The following is a 24,595-nucleotide window of genomic DNA, read 5'->3' as shown; positions in this document are numbered from 1 at the left end:
GTTGTGGCGCACAGATTAAGCGGTCCAGACTGAAGTCACTGTTTTGGTCTGTTGTTGTTTGTGGTGTCACAGGAAGTTATCTCCGGCCTTCCTGCAAGCCCTGCTGTCCTTCTGCAGAATGTGCTCCGACAGCCGCCTGGGAGCAGAGGTCAGCGCACATGCTCTATCATGAAGACGCAGTAAAAGCTTTACCTTCATGATAACACAATCAATGATAATGTCTCTGATTTTCAGGTGTCACGCATAGCAGACAGCGAGGAGAGTGTGATGCTGATGCTGGGCCGCTGCCTCCCTCACATCGTCCCTAATGTCCTCCTTGCTAAACGAGAGGTAACCCCTCTTCTGCTGCTCCTCCTGGTCATCTGCCTCTCCTCACTGTATCCCTCTCATGATTGTCATCATCATCACAGGCTTCTTCTCTTAGTGTCCAAATAGATACACACACAGCAGCAAGGCGAAGCAGGGTGAACATTTGGGAAGAGATGCAGAGGACACAGTCATCTACAACCAAACTCTGTCCTTATTGACGGGCAGTGAACAGAGTCTAAACAACCTGGTTAAATCTGCTATGTGCAGCATAATCACTTGTCAGCGTGTTTAATCATGAAACTAAAAATTTATGTCGAGATAATGTCAGTATAACACATATTATGCAATGAATGTAGTTGATTTCCACGATCCTTGTGAAAAAGTGGATAGTCAAAATCTATAGTGAGATATAGGCTAGATATAAGATTACGATATATCCATATTAAAAAGTTGTGTGCTGACATTATCCCAAATGTTTCTGTTCAAACCCAGAGAAATCTTATTCAGGTTAACGGTGCGTTTAATTTTGTCACCTGTCATTGGTGTCATCTCCCATTTCCCCCCTCTAGTCAGGAAACACCAGACGATACTAAAGAGAGTGAGGAAGGAAGTCAGTGAGCTAGCTAACTAGCCACTCTGTTGTTTACTATTGTCTGAATTGCGTGATGGAATGCTATTATTCATATTCATCAACACCGCTGCTAATTTACAAAAAGGAGACAACAACTCCCATGATCCCATGCTACTTCACAACGTCATCTGTTGTCAGTGTTTTGATTCAGAGACCCCGTAGGGGCAGAAATCACATACTGTGCCTATTAGCCTAATGTACTAAAGATGCACATAGCACCTTTATCTTTGTTGTCCTTGCCAGCAAGATGTATGAATAAAGAGCTCATTAAGAGTGCTAAACATACAGTAGTCTTCTAATACCAAGCTGATGTGTGTCTATCTATTGATTGGAAATTCCACCTTCTTTGTCTGATGGCATTTGTTGTCACCAGTGTTCATCGTCTTTTGTCCCCCACGCAGTCACGTTTGCTGTCCTTTTTTGCCTTCACTGGTTTTATTTTTTATTCTTCTCTTTTCGTCTCACTCATTCTCTCACTCTCATGCATGCCTCTCTTCTAGAGAATGGTTGCACATCTTTGCCAGGTGAGTCTTTCACGCACTCATCTGCATGGTTCTCACATGACCTGTAGACCAAAAAGTATATTACTATTGCCCAGCTCCTGTTGGCTACAACTGCTGCCATATAAGGTCTGACTTGCTAGAATTATTATTATTTTTTGATTAGCAGTAACTCTGACATCAGAGGATAGTGCTAATTCTTAAGATATCTCGCATTGTCATGAAAGTAAATACAAAAATAGGTTTGTAGCCAAGCTATGTATGCAGTGATGGCCTAGGTTATGCAGTTTTAGCCCGAGATGGGTCATGTACTGTGTATATTTACCCTTTTCTCATTGGTTCCTTGTCTGTTTTATTTGCTGCAGCTCTTGAGTTATCTTACAAATTAATCTGATAACGTTTTCTAGAAGCTTATTTAAAAGTAGTTTTATGCTTTATTCTTATGACTAAAGTGTTTTTTTAACTTATGATGTCTGCAGCAAGAACCTAATGTAGATCTGCATTCTTCCCAGAACTGTTGAGGGAAATGTTTGCTTTTGTTTTCCCAATTCGAATGTTAATTTCTCCCGAGGAGATAAGGGAAGGAGATGTTTTTTCATTGGTTTAGGCATTAACAAGGTATTAATACTTCCAAGCCGTAATGCATACACCTGCACAGGTGTCCTATCTACACATAACTGCTTGCATGCAATTTGTGTCTGTGTGTGTCTTCATGTGTACGCCTGAATTTTGCACACAGATTTTTGAACTTGATAAAACACAGAAAGGAGTTTTTGAAAGAGGTAAGTCTGGTTGGAGTAGTTCTCAGTCAGGCTGCTTTGCATATCATTATGGTGATGTTATTCTAATAAAGTCACCACAGTTCTCGAGAACTCAATCTCTCTGCAAGATCAAGATAAACAAGCTGAGAGGAGGTGAGGGTGAAGAATTAAAACCGAGGCTCTGGGTCCTTCTTGAGCTGTGTGGACTTTGCACTAGTCCGTTAAGTTCACCGAGCATGACACTGCGTACACACACAGCTGCTCACACCTCCATCTTGCATCTCAAAGCGTTCTAACTGCCACGACCCTGGAGACACACCTTGTTTGAAAGTGACACCCACTTAAGAACAAAAAGCTTTTGACTTGAAACGGTGAAATGATGCATCGAAACTCTGCCTGCCACCTGGCTGTATTATCAGAGACTGTAAATCATTAAACATGATGTTTTTCGTCAATATACAGCGCTGCACTTAATGTGCTGTGCATTTGTTTTATAGCTCTGCATTACTTGAATTTTACTTTTACTTTCGGAGATAAAGGCTTAATTTTTGGTAATTTGCTTCAGAACTATTTCCCTTATTCCATTTAATATACAGTAAACGGTTTGTCTAGTTATTTCCAAGAAGCGGTGTCATTACAAAGAGAGTAAATACAGGCTTTAATCAATGACTTCCTTTTTCTGCTGGCCAGATTAACTGATCTTTAACGAACTACTGGCAAACAAACGCTGAAAGTTTTGTCAGGACTGTTTTAAGAGAAAGGATGAAAGATTAAGGTGTGACTCAAATAACGGACATCAGGCATAAAAACAAAAGGAAAAAGGATCGAAAGGAATAGATCTCTGGTGGAGGGAGGCCTATGCAGCAAGTCAAACCACCAGTCCAAAACCAAGAGACTCTTCATTTACTTCATAAATGGCAGAAAAAAGCTAGAAAAGTGACTTAAATCATTAATCGATAATCAAAATAGTTGGTCATTTATTTTCTTTCAATTGGTTAATTGTCACAGCTTCTTGCACCTAGTGGTCCTTGGCCTGCAATTTTACAGTAGCGCTGCTCCTTGAAGTAAATCATCTGGCCCCCTGGCCTCTGGGTCCTGGCGTCGTGCTGTCCACTCTACCTGCCCACAATGTTTATCCAGGACTGGTCAGATGTTTAACCTCCTGAAGGAGTCTTCACATCAGAAGCACAGGAGTTCACACAGAAATAGAACAGCGTCAGCATGGCTTCTGGCTTTTCTGATGTGTTCTGTTTATGAATTCCTTTATGTGCTTTATCAGGCCAATGCTGCTTAGTCTCCAAAAATGTCTCTTGTGAGGATATATGGTATTTTCAAAAGCCAGGGCAGAAGATTATTGAATTTGACGGTTAAATTGGGCTGAATTTAGTTAATTCGAAGGTTTTTGCAGCATTTTGACGCTTGAACTGTTTTCACCCATACTGAACTCTTCATGTAACCGCTTAAAATGGCCCTCTGATTCTTAAATGCCATAATTTTTACTTTTTAGAAGATAGCCAACATGGCACTGACTTCAGAGGGTTTGTCCAGCGTCGTGCGAGTGACTCATCACAGCCTATCTTTACCCAAGTGTCTCTGTCAGGCCCATGTGTCCATCCAGCGTTGGGGTTTTGCTCGTTCTTCCAGCACTTGGCAGGAACATACGATATCTTCCTGGAAAAAAAAGCAGAGTTTGTTTGAAAAAAAACATATTTTTAACTCTGTATGCACTCTCTAATTTGGGTGTGTGTGGCGGGAATTTAGGGCTGACCACAATTTGGCCATGGAGGCCCTGTATCAAGGGCAGCTGAGCTCTCTCCCCTCTGGCTGGAAGGTCTATAAACTCTGTGTGAACTCTGGGATAGAGCTGCGTTGTAGTAGGGGAACTAGTGCAGTAGGTATATGTGTGTGCGTCTATATGCAGCTGTCTCTGGGTGTGTGCATGCACTATTTCTCTCCAGTATGTGGTTCTAATTGTATGTGCGTAACTCCAAAGCCAAATGAGTCAAGGTATGACACCAATGAGGTATTGAAGGTAAGCATGTTTCCACCGGTGTTGACAGACTCCTGTTGGTTTCAAAGTTGACCCCCCTTTGTTTCCTCTCCATGTGACTTTCCCATTTTCTCTCCTCTTTTTAATAAACACCTTCTCCCCCTTTCCTGTCCCCTGTTCTTCATAGACTCTCAGGCCTGCTTGACTGCTACCAACCTCTCCCTGTGTGTTTCAACCTCACCCTCCTTTTGCAGAGTCATCTGAACTGATGCCTCTTCTCTCTGTCTTTTCTGTCTTTGTTTTCTCCTTCAGGAGTTGATCCCACTCATATTGTGCACCGCCTGCCTTCACCCAGAGCCTAAAGAGAGAGACCAGCTCCTCCACATCCTCTTTAATCTAATCAAGAGACCGGATGATGAGCAGAGGTGTGTATGGATTTTTCAGGGCAGATAACGATCGCTGGGATTAAGGAGACCAATAACAGATATTTTGAACTGATATACATTTGCAGTAAAAGTGTTTTGAATATCCAGTGATGGAATGTAACTAAGTACTGTAGTTAAAGGGTATCCAATTCCTCAGTTTTACACTTTGAAGTGTGTCTACATGAACGTAGTACTACTGCTTATGTGAAAAAGTTGTATAAAGCCTTTTATGGCTCCAGAGGAAGCTGCATGTAATCTAATAAATTGCCTCTAGTGATGTCACTCACCAGCTAAATTGCATTATGGGTATTATGTGTGCCAGGTTTTGAAAAGGAAGAAGAATGCATGGAGTAAAACTGGGGTATAACTTCATCTGTTGTATCAATATTATATATTGTTATAGGTGCACAATGCTAAACCAGTGGACTGCTTTTCAAAACCTGGTACTTACATCACCCATAATGCCATTTAGCCACTGAGTGACATTACTGGAGGAAACTTATGAGATAACCTGCAGCTTCCTCTGGAGCCACAAAAAAATAACTTTAGTTACTAGTTACTTCGTAGATTCAGGTTCAGATTACGCACTGGTGATAAGCCATTACTTGAAATGTGACTAACCAATCAGATAGTGTTGTGGGCGGGACATTTAGTGGGACAGCAGAGAGAGAGAGAGTCAGCTGCATCAGATCCAAAGTAGTGCTGTTTCAGATTAATTTATTTTAGCGGCAATCTGGCTTTTAAACACATATTTCAATTATTTAACAAAATGCTAACTACCAGATCTGTTAATCCAGCAGTGTGTTCTTCTATGTCTCTGTGTGTGTGTGTTTCCAAAGACAAATGATCTTGACAGGATGTGTTGCGTTTGCGAGGCACGTGGGCCCCACGCGTGTCGAGGCTGAACTACTTCCTCAGTGCTGGGAACAGGTACGGTGCACACTCTGCAGGTGGCCATTGTTATTGAATATACTGTCACTGATTCTCTATGGTAATACAAAAAGTGCTTTGCCTACTCTTGTTTGTTTTTTTTTCCCCTAAGGTGTCTGTGACCCTTTTTTTTCTGTTCTATTTCAGTAAAAGGCTAGAGAAATAATATTAACCGTGTCTGTTTTTGTTGTTTTCACTTTCTCTCTTGTGTATGTAAAAAGAAAAATAACATCTGTTCTGCAAGAAACACTCAAAGCTCTAATGCACAAAATTTCCATTCAACGATATTTAGGTGTCCCTGAATTAAAGGCGATATCAGTTTTGTTTTCATTGCCACCTGTTTCACCGCATGCAACACATTTATGGCAACAACAGCTGCCAGCAGTTTGGAGGCTGAGAATCTGACAGCGAGACCAGTAGCGGTTTCCACAGGGTCAGCATGTTGACGATACATGCCTTGTTTTTGTTCCACGGTGGCTGCCCTCCAGTCTACTTCTCGCCTCCTTTCAACTTCTGTTCCATGTGTTTCTTCCAACACTAATTCTCCTCTAAATGTTGTTTTCCTCTTCTGCAGATTAACCACAAATATCCAGAGAGACGATTGTTAGTGGCAGAGTCCTGTGGAGCCTTAGCACCATACCTGCCTGTAAGAACATATTGTTCATACAAAATTAAAAAGGGATTTATGTAGAGGAATAAAATATGAATGAGTTCTCCGTCTGTCCCGCTTTCTGTGTCTGCAGAAGGAGATCCGGAGCTCCTTGGTGTTGTCCATGTTGCAGCAGATGCTCGCTGAGGACAAGGCTGACATGGTCAGAGAGGCTGTGGTCAAGAGTCTGGGTATTATCATGGGTTATATAGATGACCCTGATAAGTACTCCCAGGTATGTGTTATACAGATAACAGATGTTGTATCTGTTTCTAATTATTATTTTTAGTCAGTTTCCTCCTGCTGTCGTGGCTAAATCTCCATGCTCCTCTTTTGTCAGTCTTTGTGACTTTGTGTGCTTCTTCCAGGGTTTTGAGCTGATGCTGCTGTCACTCAGTGACCCATCAGAGCGGGTGGTCAGTGCAGTCCACCAGGTCTTCATTCCCGCCTTTGCTGCCTGGACCACAGAGCTGGGCACCCTGCAAACTGCACTAATCCCTTCTCTGTTGGCACGTATAGAGAAACTACTTATGGTAAGTGCATGTTTACTTGTTTGTCTTGTCTACTTTGAAAGCTTTTTAAAAGCTAAAAGTAACAAGGAGAATTGAAATACAATACAGTTACAGTTACATGTACTGTAACTGTAACTTAATGAATGAGCCTAAAACCCGAGAACCTCGCTCATCCTTTCCCGATTGTAAAAATTGAGTTTGTTGAGCTAAGGACATTCAAATGGTCAGTAAGTTAGAGGAAAATAATATTTGTGAATTTGTAAATGTGTGAAAATATATCAACATGCAATGTGAATATATAACAGAAAATGGTTGTTATTGTAAGGAAAACTGTCCCCTGTGTCTACAGCAAGGAGAGCATGGTCTGGATGAGCACAAGCTACACGTGTTCCTGTCGGCCCTGCAGTCTCTCATCCCTCCTCTGTTTGCTGTGGTGCTGCAGAACGCACCCTTCACCAGCAGAGCCAAACTCCACGGAGACATACCTGCAATAGAGGGTAGGACAACTATACACAAACACAGAAGTCACAAGCAGAAGTAGTAATTATTAAACCAGAACATTTCCTGAGTTTCTATTCTGTTCCTTTGCGTCCGGTTCTGCAGTGACCCGGTTCCCGAGGCCAGCTTCTCCCCTCCAGGACGTGGCGACCATCATCGGCAGCAGAGAGATGCTGAGTGCCCTGCTGCTACTGTACGACCACCAGCTAGAGCATGAAGGGACCACCGGCTGGGAGAGCCTGCTATGGGTGGTCAACCAACTGTGAGAAATGCAGCAAGCACGCACAATTACACACACACAACAGAGCTTTTTTACATTGTACCAGAAGTGCATGCACGGACAATCCCGCATACACTGATTATCTGTCTGCTCTGTCTGTAGCCTCCCTCAGCTCATAGAGATCGTGGGTCGTATCAATGTGACGTCGTCGACCTGCGTGCACGAGTTCTCTCGCTTCTTCTGGAGGTTCTGTCGCACCTTCGGCAAGATTTTTACCAACACTAAGGTAAAACCATCTCACTCATTAAAATAACCGTCACCGTCTGTAACAATTTGTCAGATATAATGCAAGTGCTAACTGCAAACAAAATTCATTATGGCATAACATTGTTATGTCTTGAACACTTGAGTCTTGAAGTAAACATGTATGTAACGCTGTGATCCTACCCTCTCACTGGAGTTACACAGTGCAGAAACAAGTGATAGGGGGTTGGAGTGGCTGAGACAGAGACACCATTCAGCCTATTACAAGACACTGTACCATCAAAATGATTACAAAGCTGTTATTTTAAGCCAATAATGTTGCTTTAATAGGAGTTAATCCTAAATCCAAAAGCAGTGATCATAACCAATATATTAACCAATATATTTATATTATATTTTCATCAAAATTGCATCCAAGGTATTGAGCTCTGTACGTAAAATAGTATTTTCCACTAAATGTCAGTAATATTTATGAATGTAGTGATTTTCTTTATCCCCATGACCTTTTCAGGTTAAACCACAGTTCCAAGAGATCCTCCGACTGTCTGAAGAAAACGTCGGTGAGTGCAGATAAAAGCGTCACACACACACGTGTCCATTTGATGTAAGATTTTCTCAGCTCTCTGAAGAGAATGTTGGTGGGTGAAGTTCAGACGCAGACTCTGTTGATGTAAACAAGCTATTTGCAGTCAGTAATGGGTGTTCCCCTCGCTCTCTTTTTTTTTTATTCCGGACATGTTTCTGTAGTTAAAAGAGGTGCTTGGTCTCAACTGGCTGCCAAGTGATTTAGCTTTGGTATTGTGGCATTTATGAAATGTGTTTTGTATTGAGTTTGTGTTTAGGTCATTGTGACCTTATAATGCAACGGTCCTTCCACTAGATTTTTGTAAGACCACAATGCATGTATGCTGTAGACAGACACAGTCACGAAATGCCTAGCACAATATATAGACTATACCTCACCCCATCATGTCCTGTCACATTTTTGGCCCCTAATCCCCCTGTATTATTGTGTTATTATTTTTTCTGATTGATTGGGCGAAACATGGCATGTCCATTACAGCTGTAGTAGTGTTTAATAGCAGACAATTAAAGCCGGAGATGAGAGGCAGAAGCATCAATAAACTATATTGCAATGCGGCCACAAGAAAGAAAAGTTTTGGCTTGATGCAGAAAAATATAAAAGCAATTTTTGAAATTTTAATAGCTGCTATTGGATTTTTGATGTTTTCTTTTTGTTTTTCTTATTTTGTTCTGGTTTCATTCCTCTCTTAGATGTTTCAGCAGGGAACGACATTCTCACCAAAGCCACAGTCCCCATCTACGCCACTGGAGTGCTGACTTGTTACAACCAGGTAAATTAATACCAGACCACAGCCAAGTATTGGGTGACTTGAAAACACCTGAAGAGAGCACTGATTCGTCCTGAGAGTCAGAATCATACCTCATGGGGCATTTCGGTGTGTTGCGCGATAAATCTAGACAATGTAAATAAGTGCATGATGTCCTATATATATATATATAGGTAGATGACATTTTGAGCTCCTATTTTGTTGTCTATGTTACGGTATGTAGAGTAACCCACGTTACATTTGTGGTTACTGTTCTTTGTCATGAGGGAAAATCCACTCCAAAACACATCAAGCTGCCACTTGTTTTTGTTTTGATTTTAGTTTCAGAAAATGACGCGAGCACTTGCAAAACAATGGACAGCACATGCTTTATTTTGTCTTTCTCCTTTGTCTTACCTTTCTCACAACATGTCAATCAAAAAATGATCTGTAGAAATGTGCACGCACTTACGCATATTAAAATATGTATCTTAAGCTATTTTTTTTTACTGACACAACGTTCTATGATATCGTTATAGGACGAGGATCGCAAGTTGTTGGTGGGTTTCCTGGAGGATGTTATGACAACCCTGTCTTTGTCCCATGCACCTCTTGACAGCCTGAAGGCCTCCTTTGTGGAGCTAGGGTGAGACACACACACACACACGCTCTCCTGCATTACTAACAGTTGACTATTATGCTCCACTGACCATGTGTGGACCATTGTTTCTAATTAGACACAGTTACAACAATGGCAAAACAAGATTGATTGATTTTAAATTATGGATTTTTTATAGATAATAATATCACGCCATGCTGTAAGTTCTGATCACTCACACATGTGCAGGCCCCCTTCTTGGCTACAATTAAAATGAATTTGCCAGAGGGTTTAAGCCATGATTATAAATTGATTTAAACTATGACAAACAGTGGACCTCCAAAGTATCCTAAGTCTAATTGATTTGCAGTGCTATTGCATTGTTACGCGTGTCAAAACATTATCCGACAGTTTGAAAGTCAGTTGTTTGTTGACACAGTCTTCATACTATTGGCCAGTATTTATGTTATGCTCTCTCTGCAGCGCCAACCCAGTGTACCATGAATTGTTGTTGACTGTTCTGTGGTATGGGGTCGTCCATACATCTGCACTGGTGCGGTGTACTGCTGCACGGATGTTTGAGGTATGGAACACACACACAAACACACACAGACACACACACGGTATGAACTAATCATGGATGTTTAGAGTTAAATTCCACGAAAATATGTCATTTTCGATAGATTCTTTCCTGTTCCATTTCAGCAAAACATGAGAAAAATGACTGAATGAATGATACTAGTAGAATACAACATGGCTGCACAATTGTGGATAAAATGGTGATCCATATTAATTTGTGATCATATAATTATCCCGTAAAGCATCTTAATTTCATGATAGGCAATACATCCTAAATGAAATTGTACACACTTTACAAAATATGTGCAATTAAATAAATGAATTGTGCAGTCCTACATCATAGATACTACAGTATTTACTGTATGTTTACCTATTTGCTATACATGTGCTAGCTCTGCTTGCTATTGCTGCTGTTTAACATGCATTTCATATTTAGCTACTCTGTTTATGAGTCTGAATAAGGAATACTGTAACTTATCAGTGCCCTGGTTCCAACTGTATGGGGAGACCTTCCTAGAGTTAACATCAGACCTTTCGCTGTGCACTGATCTCAGGCGGACTATGTAAATATCTGCTGCATGTCAGAGAAAGGCTAAGGTCAGTGACCTGAAAGTATAGTGAGAAAACTTTAAAGCCTGTTCCTTTTCAGTGTTATTGGAAAGTATAATTCAATCAGAAATGTTTTCTCATGAATTTATGAATATATATTTATATATTTTTTACTTTTTCGGTGTTTCAGGATTTTTGGAAATATAATACTGCTATTATTTTTAATGGGAGATGACTGTTTCCTTGTGACTTTATTCCACTGATTTTCCATTTTGAAGCCAGGTTCCCAAAGCAAAGGTCCTGGCCCTAATGAGAAACAACCATAACAAATCCCATGTCTATGTTCTTAGAGATGTGTGCACACTTAAAGGTCAGATGTTGGGATGAGGATCTAGGTATAGCAGTAGAACCGGGCCTATGTTGATCAAACACTGGGGGAGGAGGAGTGGTAGGCGGTTTTCATGTCCCCCCCTGTTTTGTGAAGTTCCCCAGCACACCCCACTGTCACCATTCCATAGTGATTAGCTGTTCACCATTGTCAAAACTGTGGGTTGAAGTGTTGTCATCTACCACAGATCCCAGATCAGATCAATTTACTGTCGACAGTTGAAACCAATGGAAGAGTAATCTGACCTGGAGACTGTGGAAAGAGCCCACAGCTTTATGCTCACCATACTGTAAAAGTATTTGTGCAGTTTAGCTATGTTGGCTTTGCCATTTCTTCTGCATACCTGCGTGTGCATGTGCGTGTGTTTGCGTGTGTGTGATTGTGTGTATGTGTGTTTGTGTACACACTTGCTTGATACATGCAGTGCCGTTCCGTGCCTTGCAGCTATGGTTCTTGTCATTGTATATCACTTTCTTCCTATCTTTTTTGTGTTTGTTTTTTCTTTTTTCCCTCCCCTTTTCTGTTTTGCTTCTTTTGTTTGTTTTTTTCCTTTCTCTCTATCTATTGGCGGTGTTGCTCGCTCTTGTCCCACTGCCCCGCCCACTTCTGTGACATCACGGCTGGCTCTGTCCAATCCGATCAGCTGCTGGTGAAGGGGGTGAATGAGACGCTGGTAGCTCAGAGAGTGGTGCCGGCTCTCATCACACTGTCCTCCGACCCTGAAATGTAAGTGGAACAACAACAACAAACAATAAACCGCGCCGCGTCTCTCTCCCCCCTTCTCTCTGCCGCCGGAGAACTATCACAGTGAAACAAGTCTGTGCCTGCCAGGAGCAAATTCAGCACAGAACAAATTCTCAGAACCATATCTTCATTGATCAATCAGTTAATTCATTTGGTATCGATTCAGTTCATTTTTTCCTGTTCTCCTTTTAATCCTCCTGGCATAATTTTCTGTGTGGAGTTGCTCCTGTTCAGGTTTAGGCTGGGCCATGAGGTAGTTCATCAGCATCACCACTGTTACCACTAACACCCTGCATGTTGGCATCATCAATCTGCAACACTATCCCACGCCAGCTCTCGTCACCTCATCAGTCGACAACACTAACCCGTCCAGATTTGTTCGTGTGCATTGCTGCGTGCGGCAATAGCACAATCCCTGCATGATCATCTGTAACCCGTTCCCTCCTCCTCCTCTTCCTCCCCACCCCACTCAGTTTTAAGCAGGGTCCCTCCTCCTGACCGACCCATCAGCTTGTGGTTGGTTGTCTTCTTCACCCCGTCTTTCTCGGTTTTATCCTGTCACTCTATTTTTCTCTCTTTCTCTTTGGTATCATTCCCTTCTATCTTCCATCTTTGCCTCTTTCTTTCACCTCTCTGCTCCTACCCTCTATTTTTCCCTCCCCTCCTCCTGTCTCCTCCCACCCCGCCTCTCCCTCTCTCTCATCCTGCTGTGTGGTGGGTTTGCAGTTGGTTCTCCGAGGCATGAGTGAAGCATTAGTTGATCGCCGGGCGGCTCCGGCCCTTATAACTCTGTGCAGTGGGCCTGAATTGTGAGTCAATCGACACAAGAAAACCTCTCTGTAAACATTGTCATTTTTGTGGGCTGCATCCTCACAGTGTGAGTCTTCTGGGCTTGAATGGGCACAAAGAATCTGTCCACTGATCTGGAGCCAAAGTGATTTATTTAAATTCTTTTTAACGTTCGAAGTTCAATGAATACTAAAATCTCCCCTGGATCCATCTTGTGGCACACGATTGTCCTTTTCATCCCGGTATAAACGGGGGACAATCCTCTTAGCCATGCTTTGATAATTATTCACAGATCAGACCTCCTACACGTAAAAGATTTCAGTGTACATCTGGCCTTCATGTCTGTGATTAGAGAAGATGATGGGAAATTAGTGCCGACACTGTTGGTATGCAGCCCTTTTCATTTCATCACTCTGGTTTGAAATACCATGCTAATGGGTACACAAAAAATTCCACATATATTGATTTCAAAATTGTTACGTATGTTCATTACTTTTTGGAAAATAAATCAATCTTTTGGCATGATATCTTTCACATATTTTGCTGTGTCAACGATCAGCACACTGTAAAGTCAAACTTAAAGATATGATGACAAACTGTTTTTTACTCCACCAATTCCAAGATGGCCCATGTGTATCTTTTGGTCTTTCCTGCTCCTACTGACACTGGAATGATTATCTAACATCACCCTAACAGCACCAAATGAATCCTGCTTGTGGCAATATATTACAATCACTCATTATTGTTAGATACTTTTATTATGAATTATGTTTGTTTTTTGTTTTTTTTTATGATGGATTTTGCAATTATATGATCTTGTTTTAAAACGTAGTAGTGACCTTTATCTCCCCCTTTATCTTCAGGATTTCTAGCTTTTACTGTTACTGTTAGCTCAAGAATGATATAAATACATTAAGCTAAGACATTAAGACATTGATTACAGATGTTATATTGCATATCCCCTGTCAGATATAAACTTACTAGATCAGCAGCAGTTAGACGTACAGTGTTTAAAATAAAGCCCAACTTGCAGCGGTGAGTAAAATATTGATGGTTCGCTTTGACGGTTCATTTTGGTTAAGTTTCACAGTCTCTGGTCATGTCATGATTTAGGCAGAATGCATCTTAAATTGCCAGTCCATGACGTTAGAGACCACCTCATCAGTCATCACTGTGGTTAGAAGCGTGTCATTTCTATGCAATTACTTTATTGGATAAACACTAGAACATGTGTTAGCCACAGTAGTCCTACTTCTTGAATGTTTACTCTGCATTAGATATTCCATTGTGATAAATTCAAAAGTCAATATTTAAAACGGTTGATAGCGTTGTTTGAAAAATCTGAAAATGGGATTAAATAAGAAACCTGATGGGTGACTTCTTACTAATAACATAACCTGAGGCCACGATTCAAGAGATCACATTTAATAAATATTTGCAGATAATATTTGACTCATTCTGATTCTGGCATAAAGACACGCATGAAGAAATCGGAGAACACCTGAAGTGAGAGTGATGCAGTGACTATAAATGGTAAAACTGTTGTCTTGCTCTCCTGCTGCTTTTAGCTCAGTGAGGATATCCACTATCCCTGCCTTTGGTACCATCATGGAGACTGTGACACAAAAAGAGGTAACTGCCAGACTGCACACATGCCTGAAATGCAGACATTGAATATAATTTTTTTTTTTACAAATCATCATTAAACATGTATAAATATACTTTTTGTGTGTGTGTCTCTCTCTGTGTGTGTGTAGCTGCTGGAGCGTGTAAAAATGCAGCTGGCATCATTCCTGGAAGATCCTCAGTACCAAGACCAGCACTCGTTGCACATGGAGATCATCAGGACATTTGGAAGGGTCGGGCCGAATGCAGAGCCACGCTTTAGAGATGAGTGTACGTAGAGGACACAAATATCGAACGCATTAAAGAACATACCACAAAATCATGTAGAAAAATGTCCAATAGTGAACCAGGGCTTAAGTTCTTGCTCTTCCTCTCATGTGCCCTTCAAGTGCTTCAACTTTTTTCTGCATTTTCAACTCCTCTAGTTGTGTTGCCACACCTTCACAAGCTGGCGCTGGGGAACAACAGCCAGGCGGTGGAAAGCAAGAGGATTGACATCGCCACCCAGCTGTTTGAGGCATACAGTGCCCTCTCCTGCTGCTGTATCCTTCCATGTGTCACACTTAGTGGTCAGGGCAAGCTGGGCTGGATAGTTTGGATTTACCTTATTTAAGAGGACTATAACTACTTCCACTGAACGTGTTACAGTTAGATAACCTTGTGGAACTTGAGGGAAAATGAGCGTGCAGACAATTTCCCAGAGGTCAGCTCACTCATATGTTTTTTAACTACTTTACCGTATGTATTTCCCAAGGATTTACTAGAAAGCTTTGTCAAGGTTGGCTCAGGTCCAGGGTTAGTTGTTGTAACACTGAGTCACCGGGAAGGCTGTTAGAATAACCGGTCAAATGCTAGCTGCACTGGTTACATGTGCCCCTGAATTTGCCTGTTTGACTGTGTGGTACGTATCAGCTTGGCCCCAGTGCCGGAGTGTGTGGTTCAGTGTGTGTGTTGGCACAGTTTGCCTGTCATTTGGCAGGAGGAGAAAGGGAAAATAAGCTGCCTCCATTTCTGGGTTCGAGGTAATTACAGGGTTGGTTAGGCAAAGGAAAGGATGAGAGAGGGAGAAAGAGCGTGAGAGAAGGAGCGGACTGAACATCAGCTCCAATCGTCTAACAGTTTCCAGGAGAGGGCTCACGTTTACATTACCTCTCCTCTGTGTGTTTCATCCTTCTCTCCTGTGATTCTTACGCTTCGTACTATTTTTCCTTTTTCACGTTGTTTTTCTCTCTCTTTTCTCTGTTTCTCCTCCGTCAACCTTACCGCACCCGGGTCCAACACACACACACACACACACGTAGAGGACAGCTGGTCTGAGGTTCATTCCTGTGGATCTTTGTCAGGCTGTGATTTCACAGTGCAGTAGCGTCCAGGAGGTATAGCCCTAACCTCAGAGGCTTTACCTCCCACTTCACTTCTTTCTCTTGTAATCAGTTTGACGAGCTTTGAAATTGCACATTCCCACTCCACAAATATAGATTCGTGGACTGTGTCGCATATAGCCCCGCTGGCTGTGACAGGTGGACAAAGTACTCTTGTGCTGAAAATGTAGGTTTGTGTCAACCTACTTCAGTTCCTTTATAGCAATACTTTTATTTGTAGAATGTTTGTACAGTGAAAAGAAAATATTCAAAAAAGCAACGTTTTGACATTTTGAGTAATCTTGGAAGTAAACTCCACCCATCTGGTAATTCCTGGAAGCACTATTCAAATAGTATCTGTAGCTTCTGGGCCTTGAAACATGTACCAGGTAGTGAAAAACAAGATGATCCAGATAGATATGGCAGCTCCAGAAAAAATTAATAATAAAAATTGGTATTTTTTCTGACAGGGGCCATCAGCAGATTAGCTTTGTTAAGCTATATTCAGCTGTTCAGATAAACAGGGTTTTTTGGGGGTTATTTTCACCCACATTTGGCTTTATGAGACCTGTATAGAAACATGGATAGTGCAAAGGTGGTAGTGATTACCTCTGTATGAATGATGAAACATTAATGAATGGCGCTGCATTAGAACAACTAGATTTTTGGGGTTTGTTTGTGGCTCCATGCCAGTGACTGCCTAGCAATGTGTCATTATTTTGAACACGCTTTCTCAGGAACTGAATCCCACAGGATCTTTAGGGAATATCTCTAAATTTGGCTCAAATGTCCAATTGGACTCAAGGATGAGATGATTAGAAATTGGGGGTCAAAGGTCAAGATCACTGTGACCCCACGAAACACGCTTTTGAGCATAACCCAAAAGTTAATACGCTAATTATGACAACATTTCACACGTGTGTCATAGGATGAAATGAGAAAGTGATGACATTTTATCTCCAAAAGGGCAACTTCACTGTCACAGCGTAATCATATAATGCAAAAAACACTTTGGCCATTATTCAACGCAATAACTCAGGACCAGAAGGAGAGGTTGTGACCATGTTTTGCATTTTTTCAGATACTGAATTGGTGCCACAATAATCTTGGGTGCTCACCTTAAAATTGTGGCAATTATGATTGTGAGTGTGAAGCATCCACATTTTCGAGTTTGTAGCTTCTTCGTGTTCTATTAGAATCAGCTTCATCAAGCTCATTGGTCGTGCTGATATGAAGCTTCAGCTGATCTGTCAGCAAAGGACTACACTTAATACCCTCTTATTCAATTCCTTCAAAGTCTTCACATATTTTGTATGAGTAAGGACAGACATGAATATAAACTTCACTGGTGCACGGAGCCATACGACTGGAAGGCAGTCTTTCTATTTTTCAGTTTTTCATTCCAGTCCTTAACTTCCTGTGCAGTCATTTCTGAGGAGGTGATGGTCAACCACTTCCTGCCTGGCCTCAGGTGCCTCCGTGCCGACATGGAACAACTCTCCCCTGAGCACGAGGTCAGGAGACACACAGACATGCACTCACACTCAGGAGGGGGAGGGTGAGGGGGGGCGGTTTCATTCATACATTCAGACACCGGCCGCATATAGTATCTTGTCTGCATGCTTGTGTAGTGATAGAGTGGTCTGACTCTTGACCTCTTTCTCAGACACACTCATACACGCACCTCCACCATGTTTATTTGTGTCTCAGAATCTCACGTGATGTATTTCATGTGAGCATTTTCCAAAGGTGACTAACGATCGGCTGACATCCGCTCCGTCTGTAAGGCCTACATACCAGAAGACAGGAATTATTTTCCAAACTGGAACTTTCATGTATTAAAACATACACATACCGCAAGGTTGTTATTTTATCATGTTGGGACAGAATTAGTTCCACACCACCTGTTTTGTATCACTCTAGTTGTCATAAGCATGCTGTTTTAATAGTATGTATAGATGACATTGCATTCCTTAAAGAAATCTTTTAGTAAGTTGTAATTTTCAGTTGCTTTTTTATGATAAAGACCTTTTTTGTAAATGCAACGTGTCAGATTAATCTTTCTCTGTCACATTCTCCACAGGTTATTCTGAGTTCCATGATCAAGGAGTGTGAAATCAAGGTGGAAAACAGAGGAATGGCAGATGCACAAGGGTGAGAGCAAACGCACAGTAAAACAGTCCCATTCACTGCATCCCTTCTTCTGAAATGAATTGCAAAATATTCTTTTTTTATTGCATGAGACGCTGCAACAGCAACAAGCGGTATTTAAGGAAAATTTGCAGGAAGAAGAAATAGGCCTACTGTGAGGAGAGGGGTCGCTTAACAGCATTGGGACTGGGCCCGTTTTGTGGCTTCATTCCCCGTGGGTAGAGGAGAACATGTAAGAGTGTTGGAACCACACTCATTATGTGGGTATCTTCACAGAGAGAGAGAGCAGAAAATGAGAGGAGTTGTTTTGTTACCGCTCAGAGAGCTGGGACAGCGGCCATACTGTGGGTGTCTTTTAAGAAATGTTTCTCCCATCTTGTTAACATGTGTTTGGGGCTCATTAAAAAGAGAAGTGTGTTTATATGGATGTAAGAAGTGTGTATATGTCTGCTTCGTTCTATGCGCATACACTCAGTTTTGGGTGTGTCATCCCCCCCCCAAAACCCTCAGCTGAACTCTGAGGTTAAATTCTCTGTTTGTGCCGAAAGATCTTTGGTTCCTCAGTCATTTAGGTCAGTCGAGTCTTTCTTCAGATTCTCTTACTGTAATTGATAACTTGGATCGTTATTTTCACAGCATGTATCTGCTGAGGGGTTTTGGCCCCGTAGAATGTACGTTTTACTCTCTCCCCCCTTCTTTGATTGATTATTTACTTCCTGGTATGAAATAATCTGGAAACCCATGATGTTCTGCGGCTGTCGCAGCTCAGCGAGCAGTCTGTCAGAGCGACTTTCTGAAGTGGCATCATATAACTTTGGTGTAATTATATGTTGCTCTGCATCGCTGAGTCTGATGTTTCCATACTCCAGTGTACTACATTTCACATGTGCATGCCCATCTCTCGTCATAATTAGAAATGTTTTAATAATACCAGAATTTTAAACTTTTGATATTATTAAACTTTTTCACTGGCCATACGTGAGCGGATCGTAACCTGACATGAAAAATGAGATCTTCCCCGTCTCTCTCGGTTGCCTATAAAAGCCTGTAGATGATTTGTCTGTGTTGTTTAATGCTGCTGGACTGTGGATTTCTTTGTCAGGACTCGCTAACATAAACTAGGGACCGGCTTCCAGCACAACACAGAAGCTCCACAGAGCCCCTTTAAACAAATAGCTTGTTGTTGTTGCGAGATGATTAGGACAAAGTCAAACCAAGTTTGGATACACATAACGTAATGTTGTTTAACCACAGCTGTTGAGCTTTACAAGGGTAGGTAATCTGAACTAACTGATGTGCAAGCTAGCCAGCTAAAACGTTAGCTGTGCTCTGAGGTAAAAAGCTTGCTACCTTAACATCACAGAAGCTGGTTTAGGAGAAACTTTCTAAGCTAATCAGCAGCATCATAAGCCACTTGGGTCTTGATTAAAGGGTAAATCCACCAATTTTACATATTAAATGTTAAAGTGTGTTTACAGGTACTACTACATATGTGAAAAAAGTAGTATAAAGTCTTTTGTAGCAACAGACGAAGCTGCATGTAAATCTGAAAAATGTCACTCAGTGGCTAATTTGCATTGTGGGTAATGTCGGCGCCAGGTTTTGAAAAGCAGTCGACTGGTCTAGCATTGCACTCCTGATAAATGATGATCAAAATGGATACGGCAGAACCAGAGATATCATCTTTTTTTCCCCCACACATTCTTGTTTCTTTGCAAAACCTGGCGCCTACATTACTCACAATGCAAGTGACATCACTTGACGCAGTTTATCAGATCACATGCAGCTTCCTCTTGCTTCACAAAAGACTTAACAATACTTTATTCACATATGAAGTTGTATTCCCCAAAACCTGTAAACACCGTTACCCTTTAATGACAGTAACTGTGCAGAACAGATCTTTAAGTGCCTTTGTTGTTACCATTCTGAAGCACCTTTTGCAAATCTTTTGCCTTTCTTTCTGCATACGCCTCACTCCGCCTATTTTCTTTGTCAACTCATGTTAGTTCTGAATAAGTTTATGTTGCTTCTTGAGTAAGTGCCGCTTGCTTGTATTCTGCCTCCAGTCACAAAGTGGGCTAGCTGCTGGAGAGAATACCATAAGAAATCAGTGCATCTTTGGGTTGAAAATCTGATTGTAGATCTTTTTTTTTAATAGCTTCAGTACTTTGGATACTGTCAAATGTATAATTAACCGAGATCACATTGTTTTAAACAGGTGGCATCGGAAAAAGTATCAAAGTATCAATACTTTAGACAACCTTAATACAAAATGCCAAAATGAGATTTCCCATACATGTTGTATGAGTTTGCAGGAAAGTTGAGGTCTTCATACCACAAGGCATCAGTCATCAGAGTGAGCGCCCTGATATCCGTTGACTTTTGTTTGGTGTTGCGATACGATGTTTGTCCTTCTGTTGAGCAATGCAGCAGCTTGGCAGAATGTTGTAACTGCTCCTCTGTGTCAGTCTGAATCCCAGCTAACTCAAAAGAGGAACTTATGGAGCCGTTAGACTGTAAAATCAGGAGGGGGTGGGTTGGCAAACAGCATTTCCCCTCTTGTAAAGCCTGACATAAGCTGGACAATAGATAGTGGAGGATTGTGGAGGCTTTCTTCTGTTCTTACCTGCTTTTGTTTGCTTCTTGTCTTGTCAGTCCATAAATGTTAATAAACCAGAGCTAAACCTTGTTTCTTCATGATGGCCAAATCCAACCTTTACATCCTGTTTCTTTCATTTTCTCTGTAGCTCCATGTCCATCGCCTCCAGTTTGGTGGGTGAGGATGCCAAGACCAAGTTCCTGAGCAAGATGGGTCAGCTAACCACCTCTGGCGCGATGCTGGCCAACGTCTTCCAGAGAAAGAAGTGAATCGCGGACACTGACTGATCGACCACCGCGACTAACTGACGGGTCCCCCTGCTGTCTTTGGGAGCATTTCATTATACAGGGAAAGGCATTGATTCAGCTTAAAGTAGAAGAAAACCAAGTGTATTGTTGATTCAGTTTCAAAGAAATGGAGGTTTGCTGAAGGTTGTGTTGATTTCAGATCTCCAGTGCAGCAGGACTCCATGCACTTTAAAGGTGAACAGCATTGGTTTTTTGCAGTGGAAGCTGAGGTTTTCCCCCTCTGCTTATCTCCTTTATCATGACGAGAGCGTTGTGGAGGACTAGGGATTTGCTTTTATGAATCAGTGTTGTTAACATTGTCATTTCAGAAAGAGGGCATAGAGTGGTGAAGCCGAAACTGGACAGTATTGAGATTCACCCGAAGTGATAACAAGGGACTTGCTTTTCTGGAAGTTTCTGGACTTGAAAGGATCACAGAATTTAATTCAATTTGAGTGCAGTACTTCTCGTATCAGAAGAGCTCCACACTTCTAAAGAAACAAAAACTCTGAGCACGGCCTGCTGGATTTTTATTTACAATTTTAAACGCCATTTGGGAGGGAAGAGTTGTGCGACGAACAGATGCTTTGTGTTGCATTTGTTCTTGAGTAATCGTCCTGAACGACAACAAAATGGCTCTGTTAAGAATGCCTTGTACGGTGTGTCCGTGCGGCGCAGAAGTATCGCCTACTTGAAGCTATGAAAAAGAATTGTCTTGCCTTTATTTCTTCAAAGTCTGTCTCTGGTTTTTGTTTTGATAACTTCTATTTTATAACTTATTTATGTCTTAATGAAGAAAAAACAAACCTTATTCGAACTTCCAAAGAAATTTGCACTTCACTTTATTGTTTTGTTCTTTATTATATATATATATATTTGTTTTAATTCAGAGTCTTATACATAATGAAAATGATCACTACTGGTAATGGATTTTTTTGTTTATCTGTTTGGCGATGTGTAGTTGAAGAGAACACTGGTCATAATTATTCCCTCTCTGTCCGTTGCATCTTGTCTCTGTGTTGCAGTGTCTCTTATAATTGTACTTTTTTTTTTCTAAAGTGGGTATTTGGTTCTATTTTTATGTTGTTGTTCTTTTTCAATATGCTCTATGAGAAACAGTAAATAACTGTATCATACACTGAACTGACGAGGATGGTACTCATTATGTATATTTGAAATTGGTGTCATGGTGTAATAAAAGATGGAGTTGTGTACTTAAATGTGCCGGTGGAGGCCTCGCTGAATGTCTTGCGCGCTTTCAGAAGTTATGGCTCCAAGTGCCGACAGGTGTTGGAGGCTGTAAAACAGAGTCATTTCGCAGACAAACACACACTCCTCGCGTCCAACCCTTTGATGTGCTCTATTGTCTGCCAGGTACAGCAAACCAAAGTCCATCTGAAGGGACATTCCTAACAACTGACCCCAAATAAATACATGCAAGTAAAAGCTCAGATCTGCCGTCAAGATTGCGCTATCTCTTAATCCATGCTATTCAGGGCAAGGCTTTAACGGCACAATATATCTTGGTGGCAAGAACATGTGGTTGCAATTTCAATCTTGACAAATAACACGGTTTTTGCACGTCTGACTGACCTTTAGTGTGATCCTGTACATGTATATGTGTTGAAAGTAGAAATGGGTCAGGCTGGCCCATAGCGCTGCACTCATTCAGTGGTTGAACATTGCACGAGTGAACACCCCTTGATAAAGAACAGCATTTGCATATTCAGGCTAATATTCAACCACCTTACTGATAAATCGCCAGGTGGTCAAATAATCAATACAAGACAGAGGTGGAGCGTGTGTGTGTGTGTGTGTGTGTGTGTGTGTGTGAGTGAAGACAGATGCCTGTTAAGTGATTTGCATTCATACCGAGTAGTTTTTGTTCTTTGTCCATCCTTGTTGGCTTTTCAGCATAGGTTTTGTGTCACCATGGTAATATGAGAACGTGTATGTGTGTGTGTGTGTGTGTGTGTGTTTTCCTGAAAAGTCTCTGTCCAGGCAGAAATGGCGTCAGCGGGCAGCCCTAGCTCACATTGGTGACTCACAGATCACATCTGTTTCCAAAGCAAGCAGGAGCAGCACACATCCAACCCTGAAACCACCGGAACATGGTGGCTAAGCCTTAATGTTGTTATTCCACTCTGTTCTCAGTGTATGTGACTGCCCTGTGCGTGTTTTTCAGCCCTGCATACTTTTCGGGGGAGACCGTGCCGAACCCTTGAAGCTTCCTCCAAAACCGTGGTACCAAAAACAGGCTGCGGCTGCTTTCTCTCTAAATGGAAACCAATCGGCAGCTTATGGCGTGCGTGTGCATTTTTGTGCATTTGAGCTATCTGGAATGGGCCTCCTCCGTGAACTCTGACTTGTTTTATGTGATGCTAAGCAACACAACCCACATGCTCACGGAGCTACACAGTCTGCGCTCTGACCCAGGTCACTACAAGTGTGATGCTTGTAGAGCAGCATGGCTTCTGCCTGCAGTGCATCTACATTTATACACATCAAAACCAGCGACATTTTAACTTCTGCGTTTGAAGTGAGGCCCAACAGGGGCTCCTCTCTCTGCGTTTCCTGTTAAGATTTGTTGTTAGGGGCTGGCCTCTGTGTGAATATTTTGGGTGCGATCGGAGTCAAGCTGAGGTTTTTGATTACTAAAAGAGTCCAATCTGGCTCTTTATTGCTACTGTGCGAGCTGCAGAGGCCCCGCCACAAAACAGCTTCTCTCAGCATGTTTTCACTGGAAGAGGGGGAGAGGGAGGACAGAGCCCATTACCTCGACTGACTTAGCTTTAAACCCTCATTATGTTTCCTCTTTCTCCCACCATAAAACTGTGCTACTTTAAAAGTTCTTTATCTGTCTACTCGCCTCGATTGAACATCAGCCGCTGTTGATTTTAGTCAGAATTTATGGATATGCATCATAATCCACACTGAAAAATCTCAAAGGTCTCCTCAACACATGATTTAAGACGCCTATTAAAGACTTTACTTTGACTAATGATTTATTTCTTCCTCCATGTATTTGAATATGCAGATATTTTTAATTTCACTCATTAAACTGCTGGACACAAGATGTCTCCTACCCCACCATCCGTCCTGTCTGGAGGAGCACTGGAGGCTTCAAGTTGCCACATCGCACCTGCTGAATATTGTGCCAAGACTGACTTCCAGAGAAGATGCAAGGGAAGTGTCATCACATCACCGAATCTTTCTTTGGTGCCAGACTGTATTGAAGTCAATGGGAGATTCAGCGAGAAACACGCTAAAACCCAATGTATCGACTTCTTTGGACTGCTGATGAAGAAATGCCTCCAGAAAATGAAAGAACGCACTTCAAAAAACATTTTATCAACACAATTTTTTTTATCAATACGTTGTTCGTTCCTCAACTTTGTGCAGGAAAGGCTCCTGTTCACAGTGTACAGCTGGCACCACAGTCTGGCACCAAAGCAAGATACGTTGATGTGAAGACCCTTCCTTCTTTTTTAGGTTCCTTGAGTAGCTGTGATGTCACAAATCATGCTCGTAGGCCTTTAAAAATCAAATTTTTAATGAGCACACAAACTTTCCACTTTCAGCAGATCAGTGTGAAAACAACCTTCTCGTGTCAGACCCCGCACATATATAATTCTACACGGTGACGCTCAAACACTCAACGGTAGGAACAAGAAGAAGACATAGTTTTGCCTGGAGGGGGGCAACAATGAGTGCTGCACATAAACACAATGTTGTCTCATTTTTCTTTTCTCCCATCGAGGAATAATTGCATCTCTTTTTTTTCCCATTGTTCAACTCTCCTCTGTCGTGCCAATCCGCCCTGTTTTATCCATCCTTGGCCTACACATGCAACTTAATATTTGCATAACTGTCACCTTGAAGAGAACATATTCTCCCCTCGCAG

General features: G+C 41.7%; 1 protein-coding gene across 7 annotated transcripts in view; it reads left to right on the top strand.

Moving 5' to 3' along the window:
- Positions 1-21,911, top strand: part of relch (RAB11 binding and LisH domain, coiled-coil and HEAT repeat containing) — a 34,544-nt gene extending 12,633 nt beyond the window's left edge. For 3 of the 7 annotated variants that reach the window (XM_084341043.1, XM_084341040.1, XM_084341038.1), the window contains 22 exons: positions 73-148; positions 235-330; positions 1,441-1,464; positions 4,504-4,616; positions 5,456-5,546; positions 6,121-6,192; positions 6,290-6,430; positions 6,564-6,728; positions 7,057-7,204; positions 7,311-7,467; positions 7,588-7,711; positions 8,201-8,249; positions 8,965-9,044; positions 9,560-9,666; positions 10,102-10,201; positions 11,778-11,860; positions 14,236-14,299; positions 14,425-14,563; positions 14,719-14,835; positions 17,080-17,168; positions 17,738-17,808; positions 20,553-21,911. In XM_084341043.1, the coding sequence (XP_084197169.1) occupies positions 73-148; positions 235-330; positions 1,441-1,464; positions 4,504-4,616; positions 5,456-5,546; positions 6,121-6,192; positions 6,290-6,430; positions 6,564-6,728; positions 7,057-7,204; positions 7,311-7,467; positions 7,588-7,711; positions 8,201-8,249; positions 8,965-9,044; positions 9,560-9,666; positions 10,102-10,201; positions 11,778-11,860; positions 14,236-14,299; positions 14,425-14,563; positions 14,719-14,835; positions 17,080-17,168; positions 17,738-17,808; positions 20,553-20,673 (2,227 nt within the window). In that variant the 3' untranslated portion in view covers positions 20,674-21,911. Of the gene's footprint in view, positions 1-72; positions 149-234; positions 331-1,440; positions 1,465-4,503; positions 4,617-5,455; positions 5,547-6,120; positions 6,193-6,289; positions 6,431-6,563; positions 6,729-7,056; positions 7,205-7,310; positions 7,468-7,587; positions 7,712-8,200; positions 8,250-8,964; positions 9,045-9,559; positions 9,667-10,101; positions 10,202-11,777; positions 11,861-12,604; positions 12,688-14,235; positions 14,300-14,424; positions 14,564-14,718; positions 14,836-17,079; positions 17,169-17,737; positions 17,809-20,552 lie in introns of those variants that run through there. The other 4 variants (XM_084341039.1, XM_084341042.1, XM_084341041.1 and 1 more) reach the window with 4 other exon arrangements.
- The last annotated feature ends 2,684 nt before the right edge of the window (positions 21,912-24,595 follow it).

This window comes from Pagrus pagrus (assembly GCF_965226575.1).
Source record: "Pagrus pagrus genome assembly, chromosome: 20".
Taxonomy (NCBI): Eukaryota; Metazoa; Chordata; class Actinopteri; order Spariformes; family Sparidae; genus Pagrus; species Pagrus pagrus.
Note: the sequence above shows the minus strand (reverse complement) of the source record. Positions and strands in the feature narration are given on the sequence as shown.